General features: G+C 53.9%; 1 protein-coding gene across 1 annotated transcript in view; it reads left to right on the top strand.

The window, feature by feature from the left end:
* Nucleotides 1-21,379, top strand: part of PTPRF (protein tyrosine phosphatase, receptor type, F) — a 295,930-nt gene extending 274,551 nt beyond the window's left edge. The window contains exons 26-36 of the mRNA XM_010582510.1: nucleotides 2,235-2,358; nucleotides 4,348-4,523; nucleotides 10,378-10,497; nucleotides 11,619-11,773; nucleotides 13,103-13,388; nucleotides 15,321-15,499; nucleotides 17,660-17,786; nucleotides 18,014-18,139; nucleotides 18,775-18,929; nucleotides 19,401-19,536; nucleotides 19,675-21,379. Coding sequence (XP_010580812.1) covers nucleotides 2,235-2,358; nucleotides 4,348-4,523; nucleotides 10,378-10,497; nucleotides 11,619-11,773; nucleotides 13,103-13,388; nucleotides 15,321-15,499; nucleotides 17,660-17,786; nucleotides 18,014-18,139; nucleotides 18,775-18,929; nucleotides 19,401-19,536; nucleotides 19,675-19,743 — 1,653 coding nt within the window. The 3' untranslated portion in view covers nucleotides 19,744-21,379. The remainder of the gene's footprint in view (nucleotides 1-2,234; nucleotides 2,359-4,347; nucleotides 4,524-10,377; nucleotides 10,498-11,618; nucleotides 11,774-13,102; nucleotides 13,389-15,320; nucleotides 15,500-17,659; nucleotides 17,787-18,013; nucleotides 18,140-18,774; nucleotides 18,930-19,400; nucleotides 19,537-19,674) is intronic.
* Nucleotides 21,380-25,964: the final 4,585 nt, after the last annotated feature.

Below are 25,964 nucleotides of genomic sequence, written 5' to 3'. Positions count from 1 at the left end.
CAGGGCCAGTCTCAGTTCCGCTGCCAGCTAGCCAGCTCTCTGCATGGGCTGTCTGTGCCGACTAAGGCCACCTTTTTGAAAAAGAAGTGTTATTTATGTCTTTAATAGGCATTGGTAGATTTTTTTTCCTTAGTTTGTCTATTTGTGCTTCTCCTTCAGCGTGCTCCAGATTGACTAGACTGGTATCAAAATGCCTCTCACTCGTCTCTACTCCAAACAGAAAAGTCCTTACACATTTTGTTCCCCTTACTTTTTCATGCCTTTGATCATTTCTGTTGCCCTTGTCCAGTTCAGCCACACCATTAGGTGGGCAGCAGTCACCCCTGCCACACAGCTGAGGGAGGAGAGCATCCAAAGAGCTGATTTGGTGAGCAGCCTATCCTGAAAACAAAATATAGGTGCCTGAATGAAATGAAGTGCCCCAGAGAGCCGTGAGCTGCACTGGGACGTCTCTGTCCCTGGGCAGAGGAGTGTGCAGGGACCGTGGCAGCCAGGCCAGTGGGTTTCCAGCTACAAGTGGTGCTTGCGGTCTCCACTCCCACCATCCCTGCTGCAGCGCCTCTGAGTGCTGCTGCTGCCTGCTTATTACGCTGATAATAGAAAATTACAGGTTTTCTGTAGGAAATGTCTATTTACATCCTACGTTTCCCAAACTACCTATTAGCATTGCTGTGATGTCACATCCTCCTGCGTGTTTTCGTCAGCGCTGGCCCCTCTGCCTGTGGGCAGCCTGCTGCTGTGGGGAGGGCTGGTGGCGTGGGCCACACGTGGGGATGGGTGACTGCCCTGCACGTGCTGCAGAGCCCTCGGGGCTGGTGCAGCGATGCAGGCAGTGCCTGTGCTCGGTACCTGCACCCACTGCCAGTTGCTTGGGAAGTGCCTGCTCAACAGCACAGGAGTAGGGGACAGCGATGGGTGTCACCTTGTGCACAGCTGGTGGTTGATGGGGCTGAGCAGAGGGACTGTGAAGGCCGTGCAGGTCAGCCCAGTCAGGGAGCTGTGCTTCCCGGCTCAGCCTTTTGCTCACAGCTGATCCAGAGCTGACAGACTCACGGGCGTTTTACTGCCTGAGAAACCTTCTGACGTGGCTTTCTGCCAAGCAGTGAACGCAGATGCCTGCAGAGAGAATAACGTGTGGTGCTTTCCCTGGCCTGTTTGCTCGATATTTTTGCCTGTGGGCCAGCAAAGCTTCGGGGACCCTGAGCTGCAGCATTATTTTAAGAAGGCTTTGACTATGTTGGTAATATTGGGGGCGGGGGGTTCGTGGGATGACCGATTTCTGCTGTAGCTGCCTGCCCCGGGCTTGCCCAGGGCTGCATGTGCAGACCAAGTTCCTGCATGAGGCAGCTGTCTTATCTGGGTGCGTCACACACCTCTCGGACAGAGAGGCCATCCCATCTCAGAGGGGTGCTTTGGGGATGGTCCTTTTTCACCTTGTTTTGTGCATGGACAAAGACGATAGGAAAGGCTTTGCGAAGGAGCTGCCTGGCCATGGAGGAGCCATGCATCAGGCGCACCAACGCATGGCTCGTGGGAGAAGTATTGGGCGTGCGAGGCCAGGACACAGGTGGGATCAGGATGTGTGCTTTTCAGGCAGTTGCATAGCATGCAGGCCTTTGGCCAAGATTTATAACCACATCTCTTCTCCAGGTTTATAGTTCCTTGTCACTCTATTAACTCAAACGAGAGATGTTTACATTGCATAAGTAGCTAGAGCAGTGGATAGTAACCTATCAATTTTCATGACTATTCCCTGGCAAAAGCTCATAGGCTGTCTTGCAGGACACTAATACCCAAAGCTCCTGGGGCACAAGACACCCAGGGCTTGCTATATTTCAGGAGACTGCGGTTCAACAGCTAATAAAACCGCTAGGTCAAGAACTGCGCAGTCAGGTCTCTGTGGAGTCCTGGCATATGACCAAATTTCTGCTGACGGGTAGCTCCAGAGGAAGGGATGAGCGGGCAGTGGGAGTGGAGGTGAAGGCTCATCTGCAGCAGGCTGCCCTAGTGCGGGGTTGCTTTGCCTGCAGGTCACAGGAGGCAGGTCCCACTGGGGACTGGGTTTCGGTGTGGTCTGGCTTGACCTGCTGCTGGGGACACACATGGAAGCTGCATCTGGCCTTGGGGGGAGGTGCGTGGGGAGACACAGATTTCCTGACTGAAACACACGTGTGCTGCAGCATCCCACTGTGTTGGAACCGCTCCTGACTCCCGCCTTCTCTTTCCCTCCACAGTCCATTGATCCGGGGCAGCAGTTCACCTGGGAGAACTCCAACCTGGAAGTGAATAAACCGAAAAACCGCTATGCAAACGTGATCGCCTATGACCACTCACGTGTCATCCTGACCTCTATCGATGGTAAGAGTGACTCTGGAGTGGACACCCCAGCAAACTGCTGAACCTCGCTGCAGCAGGGGACCATCTTCTTCCCTGTTCTCAGTCGAGCAGGGGCAAGCACCAGGAAACACATCCAGCATCAGCATGAGCAAGTGTGTGTTCTGACTGGCAAGAAGAGAGGAAGGGCTCTGCAGAGCTGCCCCTGCTTTCCCAGTGTCCTCAGAGCAGTGTGCCCCGTGTGGTCGCTTCTTGCTACTGCTGGTGCCAGCAGAGATGCCTGTCCCAGCAGCCTCCCTTTTCACTGCTGGCCCTGCTGTGTGACTTCGCCTGCCTCCCTTGGCACATGGTGGGACATGGCACTGTTAGGCCTACCGTCTTCTGTCCCAACACCATTGCAGGGCCAGTAACTTCCTCTGGGGCTTGTTAGTGTTTGCCCCCAAGTAAGTTCCCAGAGCTGCGCAGGATGAGGGGTGCCCCTTCCCCTGGGGCATTAGGCTCCACACATCTCTGTGCTCCATGGGAGATGCGTCAGGCCCTGGTGTTCATAGCAGTGACTCCCACGGCTCTAAGAGCCAGCCCCTCATCTCTGGAGTCTGGACTCATACATGGTTTTAGTGCCTGCTTTGCAGTCCCCTTGCACACAGAAGAGCTGGAGCCCAGGTACTGAAGCCCAGGCTCACCTGTTCCCGTTGTTTTACAAATTAGCACCCAGCTCTGTACACCAGAACTGAGCCCACTCATGGGGGATGAGGGAGATGCAGCTAATTCAATGCACCGCTGCTTGGGGAAGAGACTGGGGCCTGGCTTTGCATACAGGTGGCCCTACAGTTACTAGGGTCCTTTTTCTTGGGATGCAAGAGTCTTTTCTAATGCTAATGTACCACTCATCCTCTGTGGGAGGAGGAGGGGGTCCAAATGGTCCCTCACAGCAAGGCCTGTTAAGCAGCAGCAGCTATGCAAAAGCCGGGCATGCCTGATCATGGGCAAACCCTGCTAGACAGCTGTGGGATGAGCACACGGGGGAATCCCTGGTTTCCAGCCTGACTCAGTTGCTGTAAGTAGTGTCTGTCTTCCCGGGAACCGTTCCCAAAGCGCCCTGCCAGGTCCCTGCCGCCCATGCCAAGGGAGCCAGGCACTGCACTCCAGCTGCTGCTGCTCCCCCAGAGCTGCCAGCACTTCGTTTCTGCTGGAGACTGCTGGGACCTGTAGAAAATTCCCCAGGACAAAAAGGCTAGGGAGAGACCCCTAGCTTTATATTTCCTTCCTCTAATGAAATGCAGATGCTCTGTCCTTGGGAGACAGGGAGATTCCTGCTGCTTTCCCTCCCTGCACCCCGGGCAGCCCAAGCTGAGCAGGGTTTGGAAACAGCCCCAGGCCTCTGCTTTGCCGCATTTATTTTAGTAACTGTGTGTTTGCATTTTAAAGGCCTTTACAAGTCCTTTCCTTAAAGTGGTGGAGGCAGAGTGGGAGCTGGAGCAGCCTCTGCCGGCAGGCAGCAGAGGGGGGTCTGACACTGAGGAGGGTTTCAGTGGTGGTGGGAGGAAGGTCTGTGGCTCCTCTGCGGTACTTGTCCCTGCAGGAGGGATGGGAGGACATCCCTGCCTGACATCCCCTGCTAACAGAGACAAGCTAATGAGGCAGCCACATTTTTAAAAGGTGCTGTAGGACCATAACAAATAGCTGGTGAATTTAAGACAATTATTTCAATCAGTTGCTTGGGGCCAAACGAGCTCCTTAATATTCCTGCCTGTGAATTTCCCTTTGTTTGCGGGTGGCAGCTGTCTCTCTGCTTGTTGCATTAATGTGGGAGTTACAAAGGGTTCTTCTCAGGCACCATCCCTGTCCTTTGCAGGATCTCTGGGAGAGATTCTGGCATCACCCTCTAAAGGAGACTTGTCAAGAGCCTTGTGAACATGCCAGCCTCTTCCCCTGCCTGCCGGGCCCAGCAGAGCGACAGGCACAGGGTCGTGGGCTGCCCCTGGAGTAACTCTTCGCTCTCTTTCTCTGCAGGTGTCCCAGGCAGTGATTACATCAATGCCAATTACATTGATGGGTATCGGAAGCAGAACGCCTACATCGCCACACAGGGACCTCTGCCAGAAACCCTCAGCGACTTCTGGAGGATGGTGTGGGAACAGAGAACAGCAACTATAGTCATGATGACCAGGCTGGAGGAGAAGTCCAGGGTACAGTGTGTGCTTCCTCTCTTTTCTGAAGCTGGGAGAGGGGCAGGAGAGAGGGATGGGAACACGTTACAGCATAATGGCATCCAGGGAGAGGCAGGTCCAGTGGTGTGGCTCATGGCTGCAGGGACCTCAGCAACAAGTGCCTTGTAAACATATCCCTGTGGGGCAAAAGGGTGGCAAAACCTCTTGTCACTTCACTGCTCATTAACCCCTGTCTTGCCTGCATGTCTGCATGCACACCCATCCTTTCCCTGCCCACATCACTCACACCAAAGGGAGAAAGGAGAGCTCTGACATGGGGAGTGTTGACAGTCCCTGAAAGCTTGGGGGCTGCATCCCAGAAGCTGAGAAGTTGCAATGGGTAGGTGGTATCAGCAGCATCCTGCAGCCTGACAGGGCCTCATTGCAATAACAAGACTAATTTGTGCCTTGTCCAATGACAACATGTATAAACGATCAGCTCATACTGCCAAGATTAGATATGCTGATGTAACAAATGCAAAGCTGCCTGCAAACCGTGGTGAAGGCGCAAGGCGGAGAGGAAGGACCAGGAGCCCTCTCTGCGGATGATGCTTATGGTGTCTTGTGACAGAGGTTCTTACTCAGCCCCTGAAGCAGGAGTTCGTAAGCTGTGACCGGAGTGCTCCCATGCCCAGATGCACCCTTTGGGCAAAGCCTGCCCAAGCAGGAGGCAGCTTTTGGCTCTCGTGATTCAATTTGTTCCTAAAAGTAAATTTTAGTGGTGAGCATTTGTACTTGCAGAATATTTTAGTGTTGCTATGCCAACGGCAGGAGAAGGGGCTGTGCACTCAAGCTGTGAAGCACTGGTTATTTTTAGCCCAATAAGCTCTTTCTTGAGAAGCAGAAACTGTCAAGTTTGGGTTTAGTTAAAACTTTTGCCTGCATGCTTCTCCCTCTGTTTCAAAGCTTTAGCACCAAAGTGTGCGCAGGGGTGTCCTAGCCCACGCTGGCTGGGAGGAAGCAGCTGGAACAACCGATCACCATGGCAAAACAGATCTGCTTTTCCCATATACAAAAATGGGCTTTGTTCATGGGCTTCCCTGGCTCTACAAACGCCCTACAGCCTGCAGGGAAAAATAGTGTTCCTCGGAGATGAGCTGCCTCTGGAGATCCAACCCTAGCTTTGCACTGTGCTTCCTGCTGCGCAGCCCTGCCTGCTCTGTCCGATGGCTACCATCACCCACTCCAGCCCAAACAGGGAGGTAAATTAACCTGACCTGTCCTGCGGCTCAGTGCTTGGCACATGGGCTAAGCAAGATCAGAAGCTGCTGATCAACTGCTCTCTGCAGCTGGGGGTTATATGGGGACTTTTTTGTACCTTCACATTTCAGTGATGGAGCATATATTTGAAGTATCAGGAAAAGCCCTTTTAGGTTGCCAAGTAAATCCATGCCCGGAGTCCTGACTCACTTCTGGGCTGCTTAGTTATGGGAAGGCACTCCAAGGTGCATGTTTCTCAAAGATAACGGGTTTCCTTTGACCCCACAGGCACTTGTCTTTCCCTGAGATGCCTGTGCTGCTGAGCCATGCATTATCTCCCTCCAGCACGCTCCCTGTCATGTCATCCTGCAATTAACTCCTACAGTATTGGTTTCTGTCCTAAACACGGTGCATGTGGTCAGGCTTTTGGTGATGGGACGGGCACTGTGAATCCCTGTCATGGCAGGCAGTGACCAGAGCTCTCGCAGAAGCTGCAGGCAGCCTGCCTGACTGGGCGTGCTGCCCAGGTGCTCTGAGCTGACCTGACTGGACCCAGACCCCAGCATTCACTCCCCGACACCACCTGCCCATGCCCTGCTGGCTCTTTGGCACATCACCAGCACTAATGAGAAATGGGCAGTTTTCTCACGCACTGCAGGAGAGGCTGGTTGCCAGGGGAGGCAGTGGGGAAGCCCAGTCACCCCTGAGTAAAACCAGCTCTGCACAGCAAGGGCTTCCTTCCATGTGTTCACTGGACCCTGTAGGTGCCTCAGGGCACCCACCCACAGGAGGGCCTTGGTCGGAAGCTGGGATGTGGCTTGCAGGAGGTTATTTTCTCTGGGGTTTTTTTGTTGGCTTCTCCAGCATCTTCCAAGGGAGGATGGCTTTCAGCCACCTTCCTGCTCTGCTTTTCCTCATGCCCCTTCGGTGATGGCTAGAGCTCACTCAGGAGCACATCTTTTTAGGACCAAGGAAGATCCCGGTCACTGTCCATTGCTCCCAGCTTTCAGCATGAGTCACTGTTTTACAGTTTACTCCACTCCAGAGCCTTCAAACCTCATCTGATGCAACCCCTTGGGTCCCTGCAGCATTGCTGCCTGCTGTTGTTCACACTGCTGTGGGACATGACTGCTCCAGGCAGTCACATGGTGGTACAGCGTTACCCACGGGTGACCTTGCTTGAAAGTCCGTTTGCCCAGGGGCTTCGGTGCAGGCACAGGACTGTGTCTCCAGCTGCAGAGCCTGGGGTGGGCAGCATGGCCTCATGGCAAGATTCCCAGCACAGAGCAGGCTCTTCTACCTTCCCAAGCAAGCTCCCAAGTCCCCACCGGCAGTGCTGTGTGTAGATAAGCCAACCGGGACCAGCAGCAGCTTTGCAGCCCTGTAGGGGTGACACTGCTTTAAAGGCCTCCTGAGCTGCAGGGGGAAAAAAATCTTTAAAGAGCATCAGCTTTTATGGTCTGCAATTTCAGCTGGCTTCATGGTCCAAATCATCCTCCCTTTTTCATGTTTTCACAAAGCGAGAGGCACATAAAGGATAGAAATGGCTGGATTGTGCAATTTAGCTGCCTTCAAAGCTTTACAATCGGTTTCAGAATCATTTGGTGGCAGTTCAGAAACACACATTGTAGATTAGCTTTCCCGAAGCTGCAAGCGTGGCATGTCCCAGCTGGGGTGTGTTGCACGGGAGAGGTATTAAAGCAGGATTTTTCCTACCCTGGGCTATCCCCAAGAACCAGGCAGAGCGAGGTCTCCCAGAGCAGTGCCATGGCTTGTTCTGTCCCAGCCCAGAGCACCGAGCAGCTGTCCCTGGGCTGTGACTCTCCCCTGCCACTTTGTGTCCCCAGGCAGGGGTGCAAAGAAGCTGGTGCTCAAGGGCTCTGGGGAAGAGGGGCCTGGCAGCCACGTCTGCCTCCAGCCTTCTTGCTGGCAGCGATGCTATCTGGAGCTTGCGAGCGGCGCTGGGAGCAGAGCACAGCTCTCTAGCTGAGGAGAGGTGCCCGACCGCTCTTGGGCACAGGGCATCAAAGGGGAGGGACCGGAACCACTCAGCAAAGCTGCGATAAACGGCTGTTCAGGACATTACTGTGCTCCTTAAGTTAATGAGAAGCAAGCACTGCCAGAAGAAAACATCTCTTATCTGCTTTAGTGCTACAGTGCATCAGCTTCAGCATAAAATTTACAGAGCTTGAAAATGGGGCATAAACATTATGGGTAAATTTGGCAGAAAATGTGACTGACTCTTATCTGGTCATGAATAAATAATTTTCAATTACCAGCCCAGGCACTGATATTATCCCACACAGGGAACTCCTCTGAAGTTTGTTTTGTGCTCGAACACACACGGCCTTGTAGCATGTGGGTGGCAGGAGGGGACCGCTCTCCCTGAGGTGTGGGCTCAGGCATGGGGACATGCTGTGCTGCTCCCCTGCAACGTCCCTTGCAAACCACACTGAGGACAACACAGCAAGTGGCTGTCCCCAGCATTTGCAGGATGCCATTCTGCCCTCTCCTCACCTCCTTTAGCGACAGGTCACATCATCCCGGAGCCAGGCAAGGCAAACTCAGGTGGCTGGAGATGCAGATGCAGCTGCCACCCACTTGTGAGGATAGGATCAGTTTAGCTGTGAAATAAGGTTTCTGACCTCCAAGTTGTTTGCTCTGCAGCTAGTCAGTGTGAAATAACGGGCTGCTGTGTGCCAAGCGAGGGAGAGAAATCTTCTGAGATTTGTGCAGGGCCTGCCACGCTGGGAGCACAGATCCAAGGCAGCACAGCAGCCTGAATGGCAGGAGACCCTGGGCAGGAGGCAGCAGAGCCGCTCTGGGTGTGCAGGCGCCTGCAGTACCCCATCAGGCAGCCCTGCTCCAGGCACTTCTGCCAGGGCAGGACTTAATGAGAGCAGACTCCAAAAAAAGCAGGGAGAGATACATCCCTCTGACCCCAGGTTACCACACTCCAGCAGCCACAGTGGAGGATGAGGGCTCTTAGCTCTCACAAGCCCCACCCTGCTTAAAGTGCCTTCAATTAAAAGGCAGAACTTCATTGATTTCTAATTAAGCCTGTTGTTTCCCTTCCCACACATTCTCCTGTAAACATGCTCAGCTAATAATTAAGTTTACTATTCCTTGACAAGCACAGATGATCTTCCATTCACTCCTCTCTCCTAGGGCGGGAAACCATTTTCAGTGCAGTGCACATGGGTGGGAATGAAGACTTCCTCCTGTCAGCCAGGCACCGTGGCTCCATGAGGCAGGGGAGCTGGGTGCCAGATGAAATAGGGAGGCTCAGGGCTGGAGAGAACAAAACTGGAGGAGTAGTTTTCAAACACTGAGCTGTGAATAGGAGGAAGGTGAGGGCATCAGCAGGTGAGCAGGGAGGGATGCACAGGGAGATGAAGGGGGCAGAGGGATGAGGCCCTGGGGACACGTTAGGGTTCTCTGCCAAGTGGGCTGCAGCAGGAACTGTGACCAGTAGCTCAAAGTGCTCTGTCTGCGGAGTTGGGAGGGGGATATAAAGGATGCTGCAGGACAGGGAGTCTCTAGGGACGAGCGTTGTTTTCATGATGGGACAGTGCTGCTTGCAGGAAGGGGCTGAAGGGATGGTTTGGCCACAGTCTGTGTCTTCTCACAGAGGGAGAACAAGTTGTGTCTGTGTCTGAGCTGGCATCCATGCCTTGCTGCAGAGCAGTTTTTTAAACACCTGGGGGATGTAGATTTCCAGGGATGCGCTACCAGCCAGAAGGGCACATTGGCATCTCTCTGGGATGCTCAATGCACTTGAGTCTACGGCAATGCAGGAAGGGTGGCAGGGTCAGCCTCGTGGACACAACATCCAGGCTGGAGGCCTGGCGTGGGCTGTGTTCCATCTTTCACCAGGGTGGTTTGCTGCCTGGGGGCCACACTGGCAGGGTCACCCTGGGGACTTGACTACAGACGTTATGGGGAAAGGTAGTGCCTGTTGTATTGTTGGGTACCATGCTGGACTCAGAGCTGTGTCCTGTCTCAGTTCAGTGCTGTGTGTCAAGGACTTTGGGCTGGGATAGCAGGGAGCTGGCGGGGGTACAGGCTGCATCTCCCTCACCTCGGCTGCCCTTCGAGCAGAGCCTTCCCCAGAGAAACCACTGCTTCCCCTGCCCTGCTTCACCAGCTCTCCTCCCACGAACCCACAGCTGCTGACCTTCTCTCCATCCAGGTGGAGCTCAGGCAGGGGGGTGCTGCAAGCACAGCCCTGAAGACCCCCATCTTCCAAAACAGGATGCAGAGAAGAAAAATTAGAGCAGGCACAAATCACTGCTAGCAATTGCTGCACACTGTCTTCATACCTGGTGCTGCTCTTGCTGCTGCGTCTGGTGGCCTGGCCCCCTTCACTGCTTCCCACCAGTGGCTCCAGGACAAAAAAAAAAAAATTAAAAAAAATCCCTCTTTAAGTTTGAATCTTGTGGAAAGGAGCCCAGGGTGTGCAGCCTTTCTGCTGGGGATTGGGACACTCCGGGAGAAGGAAATGTGGGTGTTTGGGGCCTCCTGCACAGTGACTCATTTCTGTCTTTACCCTTTGAAGGGCAAAGCCCTGTTCCTCACCCCAAATACCCAGCCAGCAGCCAAGCACTGACCCCTTCTCCTCTCCTCCCTGCAGGTAAAGTGTGACCAGTACTGGCCGAGCCGGGGTACGGAAACCTATGGGATGATCCAGGTGACCCTGCTGGACACAGTCGAGCTGGCGACCTACACCGTCCGCACCTTTGCACTCTACAAGGTATGGCGCTGGCTGGGCTGTTCCTGCTCCAGGTAATGCAGAGCCGCTCCCCAGTGCTGCAGGGTGCTGCACAGCCCACAGGCAGAGGCCGCCGGCTGTGCCTGGCTTGGCCAAGCATGTGGCTAGTCCACATGTGGGCCATTTCTCACAACTGGGCTGCAGTAGGAGACTGGCTACAGGTTGTGCATCTGGCCACCACTGGATTTTGGCCAGGATACTTGATGCATTCCTCTACACATTCAGACGCTGTGGTGGACCCCAGAGCAGGGGTGATGCTTGCCTCTGAAGAGCGTACATGTAACAGCTGTCCTCCCGTTAGAGGGACAACATAGGAAGCAGTGAATTTTTAGCACTCCTGTCACTAATGATGCAAATGGAGGGGGCGTGCTGATGTGTATGAGTGCCCTTCTCTCCTGCCTGCTGCATACCTCATTAGTATTTGGAAATCCCTGGGGGCTGTGCTAGCAGCAGCGTGTCACAGCAAAGCAAACAGGCTTTGCAGCGGGCTGCCTCTGTGCGTGACTGAGTCTGGACCATGCTGGCAGAGAGAGCACAGCAGTGTGCAATGGGGACACACTCACGCCCCAGGAAGGCATCTCGCCCCCAGTGGTCACCCAGCCAGTCCTACTGCATTGCTGCATAGATCACTCAGCCGCAAGACAGGAGACAGGAGCAGGGCAGTCTCTGCAGACACAGCCTGATCAGCCATTCCAGAGAGACCCATGGTGCAGAGGAGCAGGAAGGGAACTGGCTGCTGTGGCCCTTCCATGCTCAGTGCCCGTTTTCCCCTGAATGTGCAGTGAATACATGGGTAGTGACCCCATGCTGTGCAGAAAGGAGTCTTTCACCTTCCCTTCAGTCTGCTCTGCTCCCGCAGGGCTGCTTTGCTCTCTGTATCACCTGGCTTTCCACAGAGCATCTATGTGTACGGAAGCCTTGTAAGAAGCCTACATTTTGCCTCCAAATTTTCAGTGGCAAAAGCCCAATACATACGTGATCACACACAGAATTACATGCCTGTTGTTACCCTGCCAGCTGGGTACTTTGTCACCCCATCAGTGGGTTCCAGTCCTAGGATGAGACTGTTCTCAGGCAAAACAACTCTTCTTTGTCTTCAACAGAATGGCTCCAGTGAGAAGCGAGAGCTGCGACAGTTCCAGTTCATGGCTTGGCCTGATCACGGGGTACCAGAATACCCCACCCCGATCCTAGCTTTCCTGCGACGGGTCAAGGCCTGTAACCCACCAGATGCTGGGCCCATGGTTGTCCATTGCAGGTAGGACTGTGTGTTTGTGAATCTGCGCCTGGGCACGTGCCTTCTGGCTGCAGGAGCTTTAACCTCTCCAGCTAGAAGTAGAGTCTCCTGTTTCTGCAGGGAAGGTTTCACGGCAGCATCACCTGCACTGCATGCTTGGGCTGGGAACAAGACAGCAACCAGCAGCGGTGATGCAGTGGCGACGTTTGTATTGCTACTGCTCTGTCAGATTAAACAGCACTGCTGTATGGAGAGCCTCAGAAAACACTTTCTCCTGCAAAACTGCAACTACCATTTAAAAACGAAGTGATCTGTGCCCAGCATAAGTAAGTGGTACCTTCCAGAGGCACATCATTGACAGACACACATGCAGTGACCTCTGCAAACATTCGTATGTAGTATTTATAGTAGAACTCTTTCACAGAGTAGAAAGGCAGCTCTTTAAGCAAAGTATTAGTCTGCTAAGGCTCAGCATTTTATCCAGGCAAGATTTATCTACACAGGCCGAGTGGGGACTATTACTGAACAAACCACTCGATCATTGCTGTTCCAGCATACGCCTTACCAGCAGTGTTTAATGCTCTTCTTTCATGCTCTGTTTCAGATGGGAGTGGGGTATAATTAACACACAAACAAGCTGTATTAAAGCCCAGTTAAGGATCTGACTTGCACCATAAATGAGGAAATGTCTAGCTCTCTTTCTCTGCCTGTGTTTACATGTCACAACAGCATGTCTGTTGTTTTCAGTGTGCTCTCAGGTTAAGTGGTTTGGGGATTGCTACCGCCCTTCCAACAGACGTGGAGAGGCATCCAGTGCTTGAGCAAAGGGTTCAACATAGACACGTGTGACCTCACCTTTCTGCTTTCCCCTCTTGGGCTGGCTGTCCTTGTTTTATGGGTTAGGAAACAGTGACCCAGATTAGGGGACAAGCAGGCTTGAAATTATGGGCTTCACTGGTGCTGGGGCCCAGCATGGACTTCAGGTCTTCTGACTTCATGCACACATATGCTGTCACTCTCCTGCCTGTTAAACACATTTCTCCTTTGCTTGTGGAGGTGCTGCCAGCCACTGCAGGGACCAGCAGAGTGACACCATGTCCTTTCTGCTCCATCAGTGAAAGGGGGACAGCAGAACGGCTGAGTGGTGTCCCACATTCTCTAGTGCCTCTCTCCCTCACTCCTCCTGTCATTTGTCGTTTGGGGCTCAGCTCATTAGCCCTCAGTGTGGGGAACCGCCTTTACTCCCCTTTTGTGTGCTCTAGGTCCGGGTGCTCTCTTAAGCAAGAGCAGAGCTTGCGTGGCATCTGTAGGAGACAGTGTCATCTCGGGCCGCGTGCTTTGTTCCCGCAGTGCCGGTGTGGGCCGAACTGGTTGCTTCATTGTCATTGATGCCATGCTGGAGCGGATGAAGCATGAGAAGACTGTGGACATCTACGGCCACGTGACGTGCATGCGCTCTCAGCGCAACTACATGGTGCAGACAGAGGACCAGTACATCTTCATCCATGAGGCCTTGCTGGAGGCAGCCACGTGTGGCAATACCGAGGTGCCTGCACGCAACCTCTTTGCTCACATCCAGAAGCTGACCCAGGTGCCACCAGGCGAGAGCGTTACTGCAATGGAGCTGGAATTCAAGGTTGGTGGCAAAGCCCAAGCACCCTCCTTCCCCGGCACCCTGTTTCTGCCCACACGGCCCCAGCGGACTGCTCATCCAGGGGTTGGGAGAGGAGAGCCATGGATCATTACAGACAGTTATTCTTTTGTGTGTTTCTAAACCAGGTAGGCAGTGATTTAAAATACATCTGCATTGTAAAGCTTGTGTCGGCCATGGTCCCCCCTGGATTGGCAGCTTCTGGGGAGGATATAAAAGGCAGATGGATGCGCAGTTCTCAGCAGCACGTTCTGCTCTAGGTTCACTGTGCAGCGGGAGCTGCATCTGAAATCAGATGCAGATCGTGTTAGTGATAATTGATGTTACTGTGAACAACTTGTCTGGAAACGGCTCCAATTTAAATATGTGAGACGTTTATAGTCTCATCTCTTCAATGCTGAGCTCTGTTATCTTTTAACCACCTCGACACCAAGCCTCAGTGTCTAGAATTGGTGAAGGCAGTGTTTTAAGGCACACTGTTTTTAAGAAGCCAAGCCTACATTTTACTATCTGTATCTGTGAATGCCAACTGCAGATATTTATTACAGCCTTGGAGATGGAAGTGAGCTCTGGTAAGCGCCCATATTCTCAGATGAGGTGCATTAGTCCAGTGAACTCATGCAGGGGAATATAGCTCATGCAGGGAGGCAGCAGACCTTGCAGGCTGTGAAATGAACTGCAGCAATACAGCTTCACCCTGGGGATTCCCTCCAAGTGACAACGGAGCATGAGAGGCAAAATATTGACGTTCTGTGTAAACTGGGAATAGCTGAGCAGCTCTGTCCTGTGGTTACCAGAGCTGCTGGTGTCCTGGGCTTGGGACAGTAGAACATGCTGCATTAGTATCTCATGGTGACACCTGCCCTGAGAAACCCCTCAAGAGAGCCACAGAATTAGACTCAACTCTAGCAACTCTGTTGTAACAAAGACAGAAATTTGATGTTTCTCCAAGGGTCTCTAGAACAGTAATAAAATTTGTCCCTCTTGGTACCTTGGCAGTGTCCACTGCATGGGAAACCATGGGGAGCAGGATATGGGAGGGCCTCACGTGGCTGCATCACTCCCCAAAGAGCAACCCTGTCCTTCTGCAGGGAGCCTCTGCCAAGGACCAGCGGCCACACACAGAGAGAAGGATGGCTCTGAAGGTGCTGGAGAGAGTCTGTTGGGGAAGAAAAAAAAAAAAGGAAAAAAAAAGAGAAAGCTAGGGAAAAAAAAAAAAAGAGGAACTTCTGTTTGAATGTCTCTGCTAGCAGATCGAAGTAACACATTTACCATGACTCTAGTTTACAGGGCTCAAAGAGAACCATAAAATCTCTTACAGTAACCCAGAATAGATCTTCTTTACCTAAAACTGTCACAATTCTCACATTTTTCTTGGGTTTCTTCTGGGGTGAGAAGTAAATAGCAAGACATTGTTGGAAGATGGAAAGCTTTCCTTCCGTGATGCCACCAAGCGTGTGTCCCTGGTTCAGCGAGGTACAGAGCTTCATGTCCTGCCCCTTTGTGGGTCAGAGAGCTGCTGTGGGTCTCCACTATGTGTGGCTTGGGGGCTGCACCAGTGAGTCGGTGCAGGCTCTCCTCCCCCTGCTGTCACCTACAGCTGTGCACCGAAAGCCAGCAGCAAGGCTGAGCCGTACCTAGGTGTGCAATGCCACGGCAGAGGGGCCAACGCAGTACTGAAAACCAGACTGATTACTGGGAAATAGAGCAGCTGGGTGCAGCCTCCTCCTAACGTGGTGGCAGAGCCCTTCATCTGGTCCGGAAAGGCCTGGTCCCCAGCGGCTGTCCCTCAGTCAGAGGAGGGAGCGTGGTTGCATGCCCAGAGGGACTCCTGCCTGCCCTGCTGTCCGGGTCCTGATTTTGCCCCCACACTGCTCCATCCCCAGCAGGGGTCTGACATGTCTCCTCCTCTTTCAGCTGCTGGCCAACTCTAAAGCACATACCTCACGTTTCATCAGTGCCAACCTCCCGTGCAACAAATTCAAGAACCGCCTCGTGAACATCATGCCATACGAGCTGACGAGAGTCTGCCTGCAACCCATCCGGGGTGTCGAGGGCTCTGATTACATCAATGCCAGCTTCATAGATGGGTACAGGTAAGTAAGGGTCACTTTAGGTGCCTGGGCCAGCCTGTCCTGCCTGCTTGGAAACCTGGGCACAGCTGCCTTCTTCTCTTTCCCAAGGACTGGTGCTGGCTGCCTAGAGGTGGGCTGCGGATCGCTTTGTTGCATTTTATCTATTTCCATCTTCTCAGACGCTCCAGCACGTATAGTTACAGTATGTGAAGACTGCTAGTGAGTGAGCGTTGCCAGGCTGGCTTGTATTGCTGTAGACGTGCCCATGTGGCTGGGGTGGGAGGTTGTGCTGCGTCCTGTGGAGTTTTATAGGATCTTCTGGTAGGCATCCTTTGGCATGTGTTTTATATCTACAGCATCTAACGCAAACCTGTCCCCCCCTCACTAGCTGTAGCAGCCAGAGGTAGAAGTATGCTTGCAATGCATGGCTGAGCCAGGCAGCAGCCCAAGGCTCACTGTCCCTTACCTTGATTTTGGGGGAGTCTGTGGATCCTCAGGCAAGGCTGGTGCTGAACGCTGAAGAGCCCATCACTGGGTTCTGCTCCCCAGGATATCTTTTAGAAAGCACAAATTGAGATCTAGTGGGGCAATAATACTTACGGTTTCTGTATCTAACTGCTGGCATCGCATTCTCAGATGCAAAGTGGCAGGAGAGGAGAATGCAGGGAAACAGCCCAGTGGACACATCTCCTTCCCAGCCAATCCCCAGACAATAATCCAGACCAAATCCCAAAGACACACATACAAGTCTCATTCCTGTCGTCTGTCTGTGCACCATCACAGTAGGGTCACCCAGCGCAGGACTGGGGGATACAACGATGGATGTAGCACGGTCCCCCTCCAGCTTGGCTCTGCCCAAACGCTTCTTATGGGCTAGTGACCTCCCAGGAGCAACAGGCACTGCCAAAGGGAACAGATGTCGGTGCAGCCAGGCCAGCAGCTCTGTGCCTCCATCCCTGCTCCAGCAGCTGAGCCCAGGAAGGGTTCCTGGGGGAAGGGCTACATGGAGGCAAGAGTAGGCAAGGAGCAGAAGGGGACCAACCCTGGGAGCATCCCAACACAGCAAAACCGCAGTGAGCCAGGCTCCCCCAGAGTGGGACAAAGTAATAACGAAGGATGAGGGGGCCGGAGAAAAGCTGTTAGGGAGCAGCCTCCGCTCCCTCCTGCCTGCGTGGCTCCGAGCCGTCCAGCACTGCGTCATTAATGTGGCCACCTGCCTGCGCGCCCACCCCGGCAGCCCCGTGTCTGTGTCTGACAGGCGGGCTGCAGCCACTGTGTCCTGGCTCCAGAGCTGGTTAAGAGCGGTGCTGGTTTTGCCCCTTGGTGATGCTACGGAGGGAGGGCTGCCAGCAGGCAGGTGGTACCATCTCATGTGCTACCTACCCCGTCCCCGAAGAGCACTGTTATCTCTTCCCATCCTTCCCTTTGAACTGAGCAGTCTTCTCGGTATTATCTAAAGAGATCAGTTGGCCCCAGGTCCTGCAGACATCACTGATGCGGCATCTTTATTAGCTCTTTTGTTTCGTTCTGCACCCCCACTCCCTGCTTTTTATGATGTCTTATAAATCCACGTTGAAGCAGCCCCTGTCTTCATCCTGCACATTACAGCTGTCCTGCAGCATGTTCGTTAATTTTTAGCACCAGCGGAGAGATGAAATGCTGGGTGGGAGGATGCGGCCCCTCGTCCCACGGGCTCCAGCGCCCCGCCGTGGTGAAGCGAGACCGTGTCTCTGCCACCCGTGCGGCGCCAGACCCGTCTCTCGCAGGCGGCGTGGCGTGGCATGCCAGGCTGGGCGCCCGGCAAGCCAAAGAACCAGCACGCCGGAGCTGGCCCTTCTTGGAGTCCAAGGCTCTCAGTGCAGCAGCGCTGGGGACAAGCAACAGCAAGAGGCTGGGCTGGGGACAGTGTCACCCCAGCAAGGACTAGCAGCCTTTCTGGATCCTGCACCTGGTGGTGCTCACTGCATCTGTGGGGAGCACTTAGAAGACGTGCTGGGCGGGCTCATCCCTCCCCCAGAGTCCACGGCTAGTCCTAGAGACCTGTTTTCTGCAGCTGCATTGCCAGCCGTGCTCCGTGCTGCACAGGGCCCCTGCCTCCAGCTCTCCCAGCCCACCAGCCCCCAGGAGCAGCTGCTGCCCATCTCCCAGGAGCTGGTCTGAGCACCATTATGTTTGTCACAGGCAGCAGAAGGCCTACATCGCCACACAGGGACCGCTGGCCGAGACCACAGAGGATTTCTGGCGGATGCTCTGGGAGCACAACTCCACCATCGTGGTGATGTTGACAAAGCTGCGTGAGATGGGCCGGGTACGAATCCTGCCGGGGGGAGAAAGGGGCTGTGTGGCTGCTGTCTGTGGACACGACCTCTCAGCTCACCCTAGTCTGTCCCCAGCACCAGCCACTCTGGGCCAGCCTCCCACTGGCATGTCCTGTGGCTGACCGTGTGGCCCCACAGCCACATATGGTCCCAAGGAGTGGGAGGGAGGAGCAGCAGCTTCTCGGTGTTAACATCTTACCATGTTCCTCATCCACAGGAGAAGTGCCACCAGTACTGGCCTGCGGAGCGCTCTGCCCGGTACCAGTACTTCGTGGTGGACCCCATGGCAGAGTACAACATGCCACAGTACATCCTCCGGGAGTTCAAGGTGACGGATGCCAGGGTGAGTGCAGCTGCCGGCTCCCCAGCTCAGCCTGCCTCCTGTGCCTCTGTCGTGCCCAGGCCAGTGAAGGGAGTGTGCAGCAGCTCCTGGAGGAACTGGAAAGCAAGGTGCTCCCTTGCACTGCAGGCAGAAGGGGCTGCTGCCCCCCACCTGCTGCTCCTCTCACTACAAGTTCCTTCCTTGCTAGCTGTGGCAGCCCTGGTGAGCAGCTCAGGGATCCGTATCAGCATCAGACCCTGCCTTGCCTGTGCTGCATACTTGGGCAAGCATTTAACACAGGCTCCCCTGCACCTGGAGTCTCCGTGTGCAGCATCTGACTGGGCGCAGGACCCAGTGTGACAGTAAACGTGATGCTGGAGTGGAGCTGGGTCCCAAACAGGACCAGGACACTGACCTGACAGACCCTGCAGGGGCCCAAAGCCCTGCTCAGCTCAGCTGCCCTGGGGTGAACATGGGAGAGCACAGGCAGGCCCCAAACACTCAGCGAAAGATGTGCCTGGCCTCATCCGTGGCCTGTGCACCCTCTTGCCTGGCTTGAGCCAGGCGGTCTGAGAGCAGGTCAGCAGCACCAGTACTGAGGGGAGCAAGATCAGCCCCTCACCCATGGTTCACATCTAACACCCCTGTCCCCACAGGACGGCCAGTCACGGACCATCCGCCAGTTCCAGTTCACAGACTGGCCTGAGCAGGGCGTGCCAAAGACAGGAGAGGGCTTCATCGACTTCATCGGACAGGTGCACAAGACCAAGGAGCAGTTTGGGCAGGATGGGCCCATCACGGTGCACTGCAGGTGAGTGGGGACAGATCAGCACCCACCTCTGCCTTCATCAGCCCTCGGAGATGTCCGCTACCTCACTTACCCTGGCAGCTGCCAGCTCCCTGGCACTTGGTGCCCCTCCTGCATACCACTGGCAAGAGGCAGGTAGGGTACGAGGAGGCGGTAATATCCATGGGTGCCATCAGCAGTCTTTCTGCCAGGTGACTAGATTAAGCCAGTGCCCTGGTGGTACTGATTTGTAGCTTCTTGGAAGAGCCCGTGGGCAGGGCAGGGTGTCACGGCAGCTTGGCCCAGAGGCAAGGCAGAATTGGTGGGCCCCATGGGGCTGAGAGGGCACCTCTGGCTAGCAATGCCCCTGTGGCCTCTCCTGGCTCCATTGAGCACATCGCCATGCTCCATGAGCTTGCACTGCTCCTAGGAGCTCTGCAGAGCCTCGCTGGGGCTGGCGGGTCTCTAACTACACCTCTTGCTCCCTCCACACAGCGCTGGGGTCGGGCGCACAGGTGTGTTCATCACACTCAGCATCGTGCTGGAGAGGATGCGCTATGAGGGGGTGGTGGACATGTTTCAGACGGTGAAGACCTTGCGGACGCAGCGGCCAGCCATGGTGCAGACAGAGGTGAGTGTCCCCTCCTCCCCGGGGCGGTGGGAGATCTGTGGGAGAAGGGAGGGGAGCCGATGTCTCTGGATGTTGAACCCTGCTGCCCAATGTCCTTGCGTCCCCACTTCTCACGTTTCCCGCCTTGCTGCCTTGCAGGACCAGTACCAGCTGTGCTACAGAGCGGCACTGGAGTATCTCGGCAGCTTCGACCACTATGCAACGTAACTAGTGCTTTCCTCCAGTCGCGGTGGGGATGTCTAGGAGTGGAGACGGGTCCCTCTGAGCCAGAGCCGCCCATTCCTCGGTCCTTCTGTACAGATGGAGGTGCTGCCCAGGCAGGAGACCTCCACGCCAACCAGTTCTGACCACGGTATTTAGGAACTTCGCCCCAGCGCCAAACGAGGGAATCCGACTCCAAAAGCATTTCCAGTCTCTGGCTGAATTTCTGCTCATGTGCATCTCTCGCCCTCTCTCACGCGACTGCATTTCACAGCGAGGCTTTAGGTGGGTGGAATGGGATCTTTTTTTTAAACATGTAAAATAGTTACTAGTGGTTTTTATAATCTCCTCTCTTTTATTTTTTATTTTTTGCAAGTCTTAATGTTTTGCCCAGGCAGAACTGGACCCACCAAACCTTTGGGAGTTGGGTTGTTGTTTTTTTTAATTTCCTTTTGCTTTTACATTTTTTACTGCCCTGTGTTTATTTCAGCCCAGTCACTGCTGGTTCTGCCCATTTTAGTGCAGCTTCCTTGGTAATTTGCAGCAGCTGGCTTGTGGTTCCTGCCCGGCTCCATTCCCTGTAGGCTGCTTTTTAATCCTCTGTAGAATATGAAATTTCATGGAACTGGACCTAAGCTACCAATTATTTTTTTAGCCTTCCGTCCCGCCCCCTTTCTCCCCCCCCAATTATTTCCTGAGTAGGTTTGGGTTTGGGAGGGCATGTGGGGTCGCCAGAGAAGCGGTCCCCTTTGTCAGCTGGAAACTATTCAGTCCTATTACAGTGCGTGTTAAACCAATCCAGTGACCGTGTGTATTGGCAGATCCCGATATGACATGAGTTGTCGTTGCCTTGTTTGTGAGAGACCCGAAATGCCGAGCTCCGGGCTTTGGAGCCTCTTTTTGTGTGTCTCGCCGGGAAGGGGGCAGGAGAAGCAAGTGGGTCCCATGCTTCCCCGAGGAGGGGATGGAAAGAGTGAGACACGGCCCTTTTTGTTAATCCCGCGGTTCTGTGCGTGCAAGCGCCATTCTGTCACCTCTCACCAGTGAAGTGCATCAGAGCATTTACAAAGGCAAGGAGCACAAGCCCAGCCGTCCCCAGAGCGGAGCCGGGCTGGCTCTCTTTGGAAAGCAGGGTACTGCAGGGAAGGGGAGGGGAGTACACATGGCTTCAGAGGTTGGGTGTATCTATAATTTCTGCTATCCTGCAAATGTTAAAAGTCACTAGAATATTGTACTTTCCGCTACTTCAGGACGTTCTAATGAACCAATGTGGCAAGACTACTGGACTTAATTTAATGGTACTATATATTAATACTCCTTATTATATCACGCTTGCACTAAAGACAGGGAGTGAGCAGCCCTCTTTCGAGTGCATTGAGTTATGAATAAAGGTGGTGGAAGGGTATCTAATTGTATTATCACATGTATTCCGAATGTTAAGAATCCAAGCTACGTTGAAATCAGCAATCCAGGGTTGGTAATGTTGGAGGACACATTCATTTTTACCTTGTGGATGCATAGTGCTGTAGGGGTCACTGTTGTATACAGTCTGTTTTCTATTTGTTAATAAAAAAAAAAAAATCTACAGCATCATTGCATAATTCTTGATGTTAATAAATTTGAATAATCGGGTTTCATACAAGCTGGCTTTGCTGTCTGTTTCTTCAGCAATAAGCAGAGGCCATAGAGTCCCTTGGAGATGGGCATGCTCCCCAGCCTGTGGCCAGACAAGTCCTTTCCCATGGGTCCATCCCAGCCATGAGCGCCCCACACTTCCCACGGGGACCCTGTGCCAGCAGGGAGCTCGGACACCTTCTGTGACAACCCCCTTTGCGCATGCACGTGCTCACCTCCTGCCCACCTGCAGCCATACCGGGGTACACCGAGAGTCCTCGGTCCTTGGCACCTCCAGAAACAGCTCCTGCCAAGCCTGTCTTTGCAGCCATGGCCCTCTCCGGGTCCCCTCCACTTCCCAAAGGTCAGATCATTCCCAGCAGGAAGAAGCCAGTAGCCACTTTCTGCCCAGGCCATGCTCTGCACAAGCTGTCGCCATGGTGGCTGGGGCCTGAGACCTGCCCTCCCCACCAGCTCTAGTGCCAGTGATTAAATTCTCAGAGGACCCCAGGATGCAGTCCTGGTGTGATGCTGAGCTTTGCTGGAAGCGCGTTTACCTGCACCCCCTTCCCTGCCAGCATGCTGGCTGGAGGACCAGGCTGGGCTTTGTTTGTGGGTTTGCAGGAGAGGGGTCGGTGGCGGTGGATTTGGTGGCAGTATCTGTCCTGGATGAGGCTGAGACATTGCCAGCCTCCTGGGACACTGCAGTAAAGCTGTTCTGCGGCACTGAGCACAGTTGTGTATGCAAAGTTACTGCTCAGCAGGAAAACCATCGCCTGGCACCTAACTGCAGAGCAGCACCCGAGTATGTTCAGGTGTGAAACCCCCGCCAAGGCATGCGGCTGTGCCCGCTCTGCGTGGGCCGGCCAGCCCCAGCCCTGCCTACGTGTGAACTGCAAACCCCCGGGTCGGTGCTGGCTCCTAGAGAGAGCAGCACCTGCAAACAGCACAAGCGTGAAAGGGAAAGGCCAGTGTAAAGGGCAGAACTACACGGGCCAGGGCCCCATGGCCTGTCCATCCTTCCTGAGGAAGCCAAATCTGCCCTGACCAGCGTGTGCTCCCACCATGGGTGGGAGCGTGTGGCAGACAGCCTGATGAGCTTTTCCCCGACGTGACTATGCACACCTTCTTACCGACTCCTCGCTGACTTTGCTGGAGCTCAGCCACACGTGGCGTTTCCTGCCAGGCCAGACCGGCACCTGAGCAGGTGCCAGATGCAAAATGGTGTTTCCCCCTCACCCGGCTGGTTCCTACCCCAGTGCTTCACCCCTGGGGTGACCTGAGGCTGGTGGAGCCTTTCTTGGCTCTGCTGTTGGGCAGCCCTACTCGATGCAAATCCAAGGTTGAAGCGAGCTCCTGCCCTTGCGAGGCAGCACACGTGCACAGATGCGTGCACGCGTGCACGTGCCAGCACCGCTGGCATCGGGACGCTTTGCATCGCTGCCAGGGCCCAGGATAGCAAGGCCATGTGGCCAAGCATGCACCTGCTCATACGCAGGTGCGTTTGGGGAGGAAGGACGCTGTGCTAACCACTGCACGTTAGGAAGCCAGCCAGCTGGGAAGCGGGCAGCGAGCACCTGCCTGCGCTGCAGCCAGAATGCTTTGGCTGTGCCGCTAAACTGCAGCTGGTGACGAAGCTGCACCACACGGATGTGCCGCTCACTGAGCACTCACCAGGCACTGCCACGCGCACAGCACAAACCCCTAGTCTGTGTGTGGCTTCAGATGCAGTGATCTGCTCTCACCGAAAACAGCAGTTGCCAGAATACTTGTACATAAGCACAAGCACGTAGTGCATGTACCTTCTTTCCCCTTGTCCGAGAACAGTTGGGGCTTCCCTCCCCATTTGATGTCGTGTTCTTAGCCCAAACCCTTTACAAGCGACCCAGGGAAAATGCAAGGGAACAAACACTCCCCACTGACTGCCTCTGTGGGCTCCACTTCTCTGCCTGCCACATGTAAGGCACCAAGTGACCCTTTCGGGTGCTCAGTGAGCTTACCTACAAGCTGGGTAGACAGGAGGAGGGAGAGAGAGAGAGAGAGAACAACTGGCTCAGCACGGACCACACCGGGAATAACATGGGCAAGCCCTGGCCTCTGCAGCAAGGTTATTGCTGGGTGGACACTCTGCAGGTACTTATATTGTGGAGGTGAAGCCATTGTGGCTGAAGTCCCTTGCTGGCCTCACAGGGCCAAGAAAGGCTCAGCGTGCAGAGAGGGCCAGGAGGCTCCCAGAGTGTGAGGACGTGCCGCCTTGGCAAGGGGACGGGCCCCAAGGGGACAGCCAGGTCAGAGAGCAGCAAAGGCAGCTGCTGCCTGTGGGGGAAGTCCCACTCCCCCGGCCTCCTCACACAGCCAACGCGGCTTCAAAGGGGATGGAGGCATATCAGTTTAAAAGTGCTTATTCTTTTATTTCCCTTTATAGCTGCATATCTCACAACATAAAAGTGGAAAAACAAAAAAAGACTAGCCACATACAGTGGGCAGACAGGGATGCTAACCCAGTCTGCCTTTGGAGCCAGCGCCGTGGCTTGTGCTGTGGTCCAGCCAGAGCCACGCTGCCTCTTCCCGTGCCCCAGCTGCAGTGCTCAGCTTTCCCTGGCCAGAAAGGATTAATCCTAGCTGGCAGTTTTTTGCCCTATCTTCTTTGCTATCAGGTTGAGACTTTTCCCTCCCTCTGGTATCAGCCTGGCTTCATGGTGTCACGCTGTGCTCCAGATCTGATGGGAATGGTCCTGAGACCACTGCCCAAAAGGCAGTGTTTGGCCTCTTTCCTTTGGAGCTTCTCTGACAGACCAACCATACTCACACTGAGCAGTCGAGCTGGGTAGTTACTGCTGGCTTTTTTTTTTTTTTTTCTTCCCCCTAGTGAAAATTTTCCATTCCTTAATTGTACCAGGTAGCCCTAATGCAGCTTCAGGTAAGCAACTTTGTAAAGGGCACCGTTTGGCAGGTGGGACAGCAGCTAAATGGCAGCTAGTCAAAGGTGAATTCCTGGGCGCTGAGGTGCTCTTCTGCCTTTTTATTTTCATTTTTTTAAACTCATTCCATTGATACCTATAGCAGGAGAGCTGCGTAGGCCCTGCCTAGGCTTGGCTTGCCTCCTAGTGATGGTAAATCATAGGATCATAGAATGGTTTGGGTTGGAAGGGACCTTTAAAGATCATCTAGTCCAAATAACATCCTGCCCAGGCACTTGCCCTTTGGGATTCCATTACTTTAAATTTTGTTTTTCAAGGGCAAAATAGTTGTTAAATAAGGAAAAGAACCAGCTGCACCACTGAACAAATCTGAGCTTACTCTGCGCAGTAGCTTGGCAACTCCTTCCCCCACAGTCCTGGCATTTCTTGTTCTCAGCAATGTTGCCATTTTCATTTGTAAAGTATCCCAGTTAAAAGTCAATTTTTTTTTTTTTCTTTTTTGCCTGTTCTGACCTGGTTTATTTCCGAGAGCACAAGAAATTCTGATCCTTCCAATTAAAAGCTCATTGTTGCCCTTTTGCCAGTTTTAATAAGTAATCTCAGTCCACAGTAGCAATTATGTCATCAAACATTCCTGCCTACACATTTCTGCTCATGGCAACATTTTACCACTTGTCATCATAAAAAGACTGGCTCATGTCTCCTGATAGGAGAAAGCTGGTCTTTCTTGACTAACAGATAGCAAGTGCAGCTACCAGGCCATCAGAAAGGCCAGGAATGCAGAGTTTGTCTCAAAACCGTTACCTGACAGTTGTCTGTGTTGGTACCTCCATCTGTAGGAGGCCGAGTGTTGTGCCTGCTGTAATTTTAATCCACTTTTGGGGGTTCTGGTCCGTATACATGGCAATTTGGAGTCTGAGCAGGTCAGAGAGGCAGCAAATCACAGAAAAATCTGTGTTGGAGCGGTGTTTTGGTAAGACCTTCAGGGCTGCTGTGTGCCCACAGCATGACACCGAAGGAAATGCGTATCAGGAGAAAAACATACAGTGAACTTAAGGTTTAATTTAGGCACGAGTGTTGTCTCTGAGGATGGCTACGAGCTCTTTTGGGTGGGTTGTACTTACTTCCAAGGTTGCCCCTTGGCACTTAGACATTTAAAAAGCATTTAGCACAACACGATCCAGTCCCAGCCAAGGGGAGGTCGGTATCCCTAGACAGGCTGTCAAGCATTCAGCCTTGTCCACACTTGAAAGCATTTGCTGCTAAAGCTATACTGTCAACTCCCAGTCCTCAGCACGACGGCGCTGGATTATCGACAACGTCTGCTGGCCACGGGGGCACTTTTCCACATTTCTAGCTGGCCGGTCTGCGCTGCCAACGCTCCCTTGTGCCGGCCGGGCCTGGCACCGCTCCAGCGCCAGGTTGCCTTTGCTGCCAGACGTTTGCAAAGTATCCAGCTCTACCTTGGCTCTGCTTACACACAGGAATTGCAGGAGTATAATTAGCTCGGTTAATACCTCCAGTTGGCACGTGCCTATCGTGTGTCACCATTCAGCGCCCCAAACCCACCAGCTCACTAGAGCACCCGTTCACACCCGATTAATACCCAGCGCTTCCCACCCCGCGCTGACCGCGCCTGCACGGCCGGGCTGCGCCGGCTCCGGGTGCCCCGCGGGCGGCGCGAAGGCCCCC

This window comes from Haliaeetus leucocephalus, unplaced genomic scaffold (assembly GCF_000737465.1).
Source record: "Haliaeetus leucocephalus isolate CR32 unplaced genomic scaffold, Haliaeetus_leucocephalus-4.0 Scaffold848, whole genome shotgun sequence".
NCBI lineage: Eukaryota > Metazoa > Chordata > Aves > Accipitriformes > Accipitridae > Haliaeetus > Haliaeetus leucocephalus.
Note: the sequence above shows the minus strand (reverse complement) of the source record. Positions and strands in the feature narration are given on the sequence as shown.